Below are 10,162 nucleotides of genomic sequence, written 5' to 3' on the forward strand. Positions count from 1 at the left end.
AGTTTATTTGGACAGTGGAACAAAAAACTTTTAAGGACTATGGTCATGGACGATTGATGCGTTTGTTTGCTCCATTCATTTCTACAGTGGTTCCTTGTAACTGAATTGTATTTTCAGTAACTTATAAGAAATTCCAAACATCACATTTCTCCACGAATTGCCAACTTGAACTATCCGTTGCAGGTGTCTCAAACCTGTAACTTGGAAGCACCACAGAAACTTTCCAGGTAGCTCTCCAAAGATTTCTGCGCTTGATGAGTCACTCGTGTGCGTAACAAATGAATTGAAGTTTTAAACCCACAAAACAAGAATTTACAGAGGAGTATTAAGGAGAAACTGAATGTGTTTTCTTTAGTTTTAAAATATCTGCATGAATAACTGTGTGGAGTGTATCCTTTCAAATCTCTTGCGTTATTATTTCGTAGAAGTAGTTCACAGAGGATGAAGACACTCAACATTTTTATTGTCTTTGTCTAAAGTTCTTTGCAATGTGCTGCTGTCATTAACAAACGTTATAAGCGGGGGATTTTTCAATTGAAGAATAAAAATGTCTATACTCACAAATGCTGCTCATGGTCCCTTCGAAATCTACTCAGCAATATTTCATGTCTTCCTTGTTTTTATTCCATTGCATATCCTACTCAACTCAATGATGAATGTGAGTTGGGCTCTTGAGAATATCTCGGCCCTGGTCAGTCGTCTCATTGCTGTTGGAGTGTTTTATGGGAGGTGGTGGGGAGGACCAGTCTGGACAATTTTGTAGCTCACAATGGGGACTAATGTTTTATGTTGGGAAGACGTTACACTGGTTGAGTCCCATGAAAGCCCAGTCACCCGTGACAAACCCCGGCACAAAAAGCCCTTCAACCTTTCAGCCTAAAGAATATTTAAGTGACAATGTGCTGTAAAAATGCCCATTGCTGACGTAAAACCTGGCCAAAGTTGAGATTTACAAACGGCTACAATCCCTGAACGTACGTTAATAAGGTCACGGCACTTAAGGAATGAAAAGACACTGGAAAAAGAGGGGACATAAAGAAAATACGCTCCTACAAAGAACTCACCAGACCATCGCAGTTGTTAATGGCAACAGAAGCCCCGGGGACGTCCGTGATGTCCCCCACGAAAGTGCAGTCAGTCTTCAGTAGTTCACGTCGTAGAATCCTTTCCGTTTGGTTCGAAGCCTGATTAGTGCTCAGATTCAAATCCATCGTCATGTTTCCAAAAGCCTCAACCTCATCGTGCCACTCCACCACAGCCCCAGGCGCGACCAGGCGACTGTTGGGCCTCAGACGCAGGTGGAACTCCCTCCCAAAGGCGGTGATGTTGAAGAAGAGGCTCTGATCGGGCTCTGAGGTGTCTCTTTTGACACGCTGCTTGTGAGTCGCAGACAGCAGGTGGGAGAGGTAGTGTCCGTGAGAATCCGTGCTGAAGGGGGTAACAAGGCCATAGTCCTTCAGCCTCTTCTTCAGCTGGTCTGTGAGACAACAGGGAGACAAGGTAAAAAACAAGGCTAGGGTTTTGCAGCAGAGCATCTACGCCTATTGTAGTACTAAACACTGAAAACATAAAGGATCATCCATTAACCGCCATCAATATCATTTGAAATATAAAACAATCAAGAGCAAATAAGCATAAAATTAAGAAAATGTTTCCTAAAAATACAAAAGATCTATCTATCTATCTATCTATCTATCTATCTATCTATCTATCTATCTATCTATCTATCTATCTATCTATCTATCTATCTATCTATCTATCTGTACAAGACCAAACATTTCCTCAAAAACATATTTAACAGTATAGGCCTTTCGAATGCTGTGATGTCACCTGCAACCCAGCAATCTAAAAGTTGCAGTTACACGTAAGACCTGAGGTGGCAGTAGTGAGTATAAAGATGGCCAACTTGCATCTAGTCCGTTTAAGTGCCAGTTTTTAGAAATTAAGAGTACAATGCAATGACATTTTGCTCTAAAATACTATTGGGGATTGTATCCGGCTCGACGGACCAATATTCGGGATTGTAGGACTGTATTATGTTTTCTGGAATCCTTCATCCACTCAACACATTGAATTTGGACACAAAGGGCAGTTTAGGAATTTAATGTGTCTTTTCTATGTCACAAAGGTCTGTTACAAATATCTGGTGATCTGAAAGCACATTGGAATAACTGGTTACTATGATTATACACATAACTGAGCACCTAAATCGCAACACTTAGATTAGCTTAGCACAGATAACAAAAGAGAGAGTCAGAAACCAATAATTGACTAAATAAAACCTGAAACTATGCTAAAAATATGCTAAAAAAGTGTCAAATACAAAAACGATTTATTAAACGATTATTTAAAACGAGAAAAGGACGATATTTCAAAGCATTATTAAAATGATTAACAACTGTGGTTGGCCTAAGTCTGTGGAAAGTGTTACATAGGCTGTTGCTACTGGGCTGCATTGTAATGTATACAACGTCGAGGGCCGCAGATTGGTGGTTAGTGCAGTCAAATATTCAACTCAATGTGCATTTAAGAGACCTTTATTTAGGTTTAATGCAGCTCTCTGCCTCACCATAAAATGTTAGTTTTTGCCGTTTTAATCAAACTGAGTCATTTAACTTGCAGCAAAAAGTACCATCTCCAGCGATGTGTGCCAAATCCATAAGAAGGAATTTGGCAACCGGGCCGCACTCTGGGCACCCCTGAGCTAAAGCAATGTAGACCAAAAGTATAGATCAGCTCTGTTTTAGACCATTTCTGTTAGAAAAGTGCAGAAATGCTTAAGAAAATTGCAAAATGCAGTGTACTGGCTACAAGAGTCGACAGCCACAGGGATCCTTCCTCGTCCGCATGTTAAAAAACATGGCACTGGGGTCTCAATTTAAACCCTGATTCTGTTTTAAACAAATTACAACATTGATTCACACACTTAAATCCCGGCTCCAATAGTTTAACGGGGGGCACTCCAGCTATTCCAAACAGCCTATTGACATCCATTAGTCTGGGCTTTAAAGGATAATGTCTTCCTGAGTGTCAACATTGTGATTAGTCTATGATTGTCCGGCTTGTGTAGTGCATCACGCCTGCAGTCAATGAAAACCGCAACAGTGGCACGTTAAATGAATGAATCGTTTCAACATTTTCTCTTGCCTCTTACATTGTTATAAAATTGAGATTGATGAAGGCAAGTGTAGATCCCAAATAATATTTTTTGCACAAGATTAATTCAATCCATACCATCACTTCGTTATGACAAACAAAGAAATCGCAAGACCTTTAAATGACTGTGCACATTAAAGGTACACTGCGTAACATTTTGGACTATACTGTTGCTGGCGAAACAAAACATGCTCCTTTCGGCACATCTCCATGGAGACAAGCTGGGGACGTACCCACTTCCGGTAAAGTTTACAGTCATATCTAAGGAGGGGAGAGCTTCATAAAGGTTTGTTTGTACATTTATGATGTATTTTTCAATTATGAAAATATCTGTCATAAAATAAATGCTTGTATTTCAATTTTATTTATAAAATAACCGCGTAAAATTCTACGCGGTGTGGCTTTAAGGTATCTGAAAAAGACAAGGTGTATTCAGGTAAGGGCACTTTTATGAGCTCAGTTTCTCCCAGCCCTGTGTACAAAAGTACAAGGAAATCCAATTGAAGTGCAACATTATCTGAACTTGTTTTGTTTTGTTGTCACATTTTTAAGATACCAGAGATGGTTAAATGTGTGGGTTATAGGAAGAAATTTGAAAAAAAGCATGCAATTTTCCAAATGGTTTTTAAAATTCAAACAGGTGTGAGTGGTGTAATTACAAGTCAGAGGAAATGACTGGCTTGGAATCTCCGTGTGCTTACAGCGGACACGTGAGGAAAAAATATGTGCTTTGGTCGTGCTTCTAGGAACAAGTTGTCTATTGAATGAGCGCCACACTGGACAAGTATGGACATAAAAAAAAGCATCATGTAAAGGTTTGCTCACTTCTAAAACCATGTTCCGTACACATACGTTAACATACGTTATTAAAGTTGAGAAATCTGAATTAAAGGAAAAGGTCATTTTCACACAAAATTAAACACGTCGATTTTCTAAGCCTTTGTAAGGCGTAATAATACTGAAGGTCGAAGTGCTCCTACGATATTATTACTCCTTACAATATAGCGTGCCTGTTTATCGGCTTAGAAAATCGACATGTTTAATTTTGTGTGACTAGACTTGGATTGTGTAACTTTTGATGCAACTGTACTTAAATAGGGAAAACATGGAAGAGCTTGGTCGCTTCTAACTTTACCCCAGTTTGGAGTTATAATATGCTAGGAGAGGCTAAATGCTAACAACGTCTTTGGTCTATTTGCATGACTGAGCGCACCCATAAAGACCAGACAGGTACGCATCAACTCATCTAAGCTCAGGTAAGAACATATCTCAGTATATAAAAAATGGTGGCCAGTTCCTTTAAAGGAACAGACCACTGTTTTTACATACTGAGATATGTTATTGCCTGAGCTTAGACGAGTTGATACGTACCTGTCTGGTCTTTGTGCGTGCCTGTGGAAGAGCTCGGTCGCTTCTTACTATACCACGTTTGGAGCTATACAATACATCCAAAAACAGTACATGTTTTTTTTAAATGTATTTCATGGTTGAAACTGCCTCAAAAAGGCACTTGTTTTATGATTACATAAAGCCCAAGTGTGATTAAAATATAGCCGGCATATTATAATATTCCATTACTGTGAATAATTATTCAGATAAAAAAAAAAATGCTATTTTACAGGGAGAGGCTTGCATTGCTATTTACAGGAGAAACAAAGGAAGATAAGCTCTTTGAAGTTGGGCAAACAGAACTGACAGATGCGTCTGCAGAGTGAGCCTAACTGAGAGAAATTTAACAACGTGTAAGAATGATGTAATTCGAGATAAGCGAGTATCACAAATGCACACAGTGGTGTCCTGCTGTGAGAGGGAAAAGGTGCAGTGTGAAAAAAAAAATCATAAAAGCCAAAAGAAGAGGAGCAGGCCCGAATGAGCAGCTTTATTAGTGTAAACACAGGACCAGGAGCGCCAAATCATCTGGGGGCTACCATCCACAGCCATAACCTTAAAGAACCTCTCTCCACCTCACTACACAGAGTTAGGATAATGTCTACGTTATGACATGGTTTTACTTTGTCAGAAAACACTTTGGAAGAGTGTTTTGAAAAGTCATTTTTTTTATCACAGCAGCATACTGACCTTTGTTCAACCGTTTTCAGCTAAACATTACATTCATATCAAACATACTGAAGGTAGGAGTAGTAATTTGCTTGACTACATATCTTAAGAGTGTTCAAGAGGACGAAAAGACATCTTAAGATTAGTCCCGATCTCAAAAAGCAACAAAGCACTTGTTTCTATAGGAGTGAGAAGTAACCCGTTGAGTACAGGCTTTTATTTCCAGTGTTGATGTAATAGATGTTTGAGAGCCAGCTGCACTCTGCCTTTTGTTTGTGATAATACAGAATGTTCCTCGTAAGGATTTCCAATAATACATTTATCTATTCACACAAAAGAGCATGGTAATAATTTAAAAAGAGCAGGGAACAAAATTGCCCACCTTCATACAGTGGCAGGAGAGGATCCTATGCTGTGATTGAGAGTGAAAGAATACGTGCAGTGATTGCGGATAAAGCAGCATGCCGAATGGATTCAGGCATAAATGATATCCACGTGCAGTATGCACATGCAATGGTAGAGGTTGTGAAGGGAGAGACCTTATCACATCCATCTATATTTTGTTGGTAGTTTCACAATACTGCGGGGTTCATGTTCTATTATACTATATTTAATCCACGTGCACTCATTCGCGTGGGCTGTGATTTTGTTCAATTAGCTCAAGTTCAAGTCCTGGGTTATCATATTTTGATCACACTTTATCACCTTTTTGTGAATAAATAAATACATATCATATCTACATTTCAATTGCAATGCTTTTTTTAAAAATATTATTATTATTATTATTATTATTATTATTATTATTATTATTATTATTATTATTATTATTATTATTATTATTATTATTATAACACAAAAACGTTCCTTCCTTCTTAGTCAAGATTTTCAGGATTTTTGACACAGGGCCTAATTTCCTAGTTATCCAGAGTGTTGCTGGTTGCATTTTAAATGCAGGGTATTGCATTTAAAATACCTTTAAATGCAAGGTATTTTGCATTTAAAATACCTTGTATTTGAGCAGCATCTGCATCGTGGTTGTATAAGCTACGCAGCAGCGGAGTGATCTGCTAGAAAATAGTCCCTCAAAAATGCGATCATTCATGTGATGCAGGTCAGTTATATTCCAAAAATTACTCTATCGACACAGACATTTATATGGTTAGTCTGGTGTTATAAGTGATTTGCCTCAGGTGCACTGTGGAGCGGTTCAGACTGTTTTTGAATGCAGGCTAGCTGATATCGTAGAAATGTGCTAGCCTTGCATTAGCCTTGCGCCACGAAACTCTTCAAACATAAGAACTGCATGAATTATAAAAACAAATATCTCCAGGTACCAGCAACACTATGGATAACTAGGAAATGATGCCCTATGTCAAAAATCCTGAAATATCCCTTTAACTTCTTATTCTGTATTAAAACAAGTAACCATACACAATCTATGGAAGCAAAAACGACCGAACCACTGACCTTCTGGTAATAAAACGATCTGCTCTACCATCTGGGCCACTGCAACCTTGCTATATAACGAAAATTGAAATCTCCCAGTGTGGCTATAGTGTTAAAGGGGGGTATTATGCAAAATCGACTTTTTCAAGCTTTACATCATGTTATTATGTCATTCCCTCATTAAAAACATGCCTGAAGTGTTGCCTTGGCAAATTCACGTATTTTTCAGTAATCTGTAAAAACTGATGGCAGCCATTTTAGGGATAGGTTTGCCTGAGTCCTCCTAGGAACGCCCCCACCTCCTGGAGACGCCTCCGAGCTTTCATCACCAGCCGAGTAACCAACCACTGCTCCTCAGAAGAACCCCCTCCCCACTGATGCCACAGACAGCTTGTGGAGGGGGCGTGTCGGAAAGGGTCAGAGGTTCTTAAAGAGACAGAGGCCTATTTCAAGGCATTCGCTACAGCCATTTTGAGAGAGCAATTTTATACAAGGCAGTTATTCTAATTTACTGCATTTACAGACCAACAGAAGGTTTCGTCATCATTGTAGTGTGATATAGACTGGTGCTATGGGATTGAAAAAAACATAATACCCCCTCTTTAATGCCAAAGACCAGACATGTACGCATATTCTATATTAAGCATGTGCATGATGGCACTTCGGACCAAAGTAACACCTTTTTGAGTGACAGTACAGGATTTTAGAGGCAGTTGTGGTGAATAGGTCTGGGCTCATGCTACACATCGCTGGAACATGTAGGGGGAAGAACATACTCAACTTTTAAACTCTGTATAGTCCCTTTAAAGAATTTTCAGAACATTATCTGAATAGGCACCAAAACAGACCAATGGCTTATAATTAAGTAAAATAAGTAAGCAAGTAAAAAAAAATGTTTGCACTGTCCTCTCATTTGCCAGAATTATTAACACTAGGGTGTCATTTACTAAGCGTTTGCTCATGTGCAAAGAAGTACGTACAAAAGTAGATCAGAGTTATTTGTACTTTTCTTTTTTTTTCACTCACGCAACATTCTCTCGTTTACATATCAGATTCGGGGGCTAATGTGGTGATACAGGCAATACAAAGTGGAGCAATATGCCCACAATAGAGCATGTTTTAGATTGCACTTGCTATTTAGCACCACTCTTGATCAACGTCGCACAGTTTACACACTATACATGAAAGTATGTCAATGATTCCAACATTTAGGCTTGCTATATGATCTGAAAACATTCTACAGTCGCAGCCAAGTCCAGAGGATGTGACAGGCAGATGGCCCATGGGGTGTCCACTGGATCCTACGTGGACATTTGTGCCGAGCTCACTTGTCTCTGCGCTACAATGAGGACCAGATGTGCGAGATTTACACGAAAGCCCGTCTTTCCTGTGGTACAAAGCTCTTGATGCTGTTCACTCATGTAATAGGGAAGTGTGTTGAAGGGCGAGGACAGGAGAGAGTGGGCTCGCGCAAACTCTCCTCCCACTTTGATCTGAGAGCACCCCCACGCTGTCCTTTAGTTTCCTTTACGCAGTGAAGAAAACTACAAGGCGCAGCGCTGACTACGTTGAAAGAATGATTAAACAGGACTTACCCTCTCTGTGTACTTCAGCAGCCTGCAAAAGAGGAGGAAGATCCGCATAAGCACAATGCAATAACTTAGAGCAGACAAGAACGCAGTGATGTGCACGGCGCCTGGACAACTTTTCTGAACGCTGTACCCACAGGAACTCACCAAATGTCTGCGCGTCTTATGTAACGGAACCAAAAGGCTAAACTCATGCGTGTGCTGCTGTGTCAACACATTTTGTGACACAGATGCGCGCGGAGTGGGTAAATTTAAGAAGAAGACGTGGACCTGTTGCGACGTTGGCCCGTTATTGCGCCCAGGAAATGTGTTTTAAAGTCGGAATAAAACATAAAGCAGACACTTACCTTTCCAGCTGTAGTCAGACCTAATCCTAAGAGTAGAAATGCGAGTGACAGAATAGCCATCACGAGTTTTATTCTTGGAGGAAAAACTTTATCCCAACGTCAGATTCAAAAAAGCTTATTCGGGGGAAGCGCTCTGTACGCAAGCGTGACCCGGTTCATTAAAACAAAAAAAAGAAAAGAAAAAGAAAACTTTCCAATTTCAAAGTGGATGTGCACTGTGCCCCTGTTGAGTCTCCAAGCGCTGCGAGCCGCTAACGGTGTTATTCAGACAGGAATAAGGCAACCAGGCGTCACTTTGACACGCGGGGATTTTGGTTCATTGAGTTGCTACTTTGAGGTTAGTCAGTCAGTCAGTCATCCCCTCTCTGCCGCTGCCGGACAGAGCTGCAGTGTGGAGCTCGTGAAGCCTGGCACTGGGCTGCCCTGTCTAATAAAGTGCAAGACCAGCCCTGCATGACGTCACACTGGCCCCTTTTCCGAGGTTTGCAGAAGTTGGTGGGACAGGCAGAAACTTTAGGGAGAGGGGAGGGGGAAGAGGAGGACCCCGGCCCACCACCAGATGAGCAACTCTGCATATTTCATGGCGCGTCTCACACTACGTAGCCTACAGCCAAACTCTTGGGCTCAGGGTGGCACAGTGGCTTCTGACTCCCATTGGATTTAGACTTCGCCTTCCGCCTGCTAGCATGTTTGTCAAAATAATATGCATTTCAGTTAGCTTTTTCGCCTGTAGTGTGGAGACTGCGCACTTCAGTCACACGTACAGCTTAGCTCATTTACAATGCTGCAAGGTTCTTTCTGTCTACAAAAAAATGTTAAAAATGGCTCAATTCAAACTCTGCATTCAATCAAGCATTTCAACCAAGCGTGAAAGACACAGACAAATGAATGAGACGCAATTAATATTTTGGCTAGACCAGCTACAAAGATGATGCAAAGAGAGGTGCTGCAGAGAAGAGGACAGAGGGAAGAGTGTGGATTATAGGATGGGCTTGAGAGATGATTGGTTTTGTGAAACAGAAGTAGCTTTCAGTTGGACCAGTTTGCGGCGTCCCTCGTTGAATTCACTTTACACTTCATTTGGCAAAATATGTGGCAATAGAAGTGTCATTTACCACCACATGTTCCTCGCTCTACTCCATGGTGGACAATGGGCGGTGGTGCCTTTGTGTTGTTATGTGCAAAACCTCAATTCAATTAACAACTGCAGGTGTTCCATCAGGGAGAAGCACCGTGCCCAGTGCATCTGCTTTTCCTGTGACGGCAGCAGTGATGTTGTGTAATGAAAAGTCAAGATGCCCTGTGGCGAGCAATGGCAGATATTGTGGGTTCAATCCGCTTCAAAGGCACAAGTATAAACTTGCTTTGCTGTCAATTGTCCAAGGTCGACTAAGTGCAGTTTGTGCTTGTTGTTTTCAGAGGTATTTCCTACTGCACCCAACAACTCCGGACCCCTCACTTTAAAATGTAAGAAGCACATTTGGGAATTTACATTTACATTAACATTGGTTTATTTGAATACTTATATACTATTCTACATACTATTTCGGCATTTGTCAAGTTAGA

The 10,162-nt window shown here is 40.6% G+C and overlaps 1 protein-coding gene across 2 annotated transcripts in view; it reads right to left on the reverse strand.

The window, feature by feature from the left end:
- The window catches only part of adamts3 (ADAM metallopeptidase with thrombospondin type 1 motif, 3), a 111,296-nt gene extending 102,314 nt beyond the window's left edge, over positions 1-8,982 (reverse strand). For both annotated transcript variants that reach the window (XM_079577087.1, XM_079577086.1), the window contains exons 1-3: positions 8,597-8,982; positions 8,256-8,277; positions 1,065-1,477 (exon numbers count right to left, since the gene is read on the reverse strand). In XM_079577087.1, the coding sequence (XP_079433213.1) occupies positions 1,065-1,477; positions 8,256-8,277; positions 8,597-8,656 (495 nt within the window). In that variant the 5' untranslated portion in view covers positions 8,657-8,982. The remainder of the gene's footprint in view (positions 1-1,064; positions 1,478-8,255; positions 8,278-8,596) is intronic.
- Between the last annotated feature and the right edge of the window lie 1,180 nt (positions 8,983-10,162).

Source organism: Gobius niger (assembly GCF_951799975.1).
Source record: "Gobius niger genome assembly, chromosome: 1".
Classification (NCBI taxonomy): domain Eukaryota; kingdom Metazoa; phylum Chordata; class Actinopteri; order Gobiiformes; family Gobiidae; genus Gobius; species Gobius niger.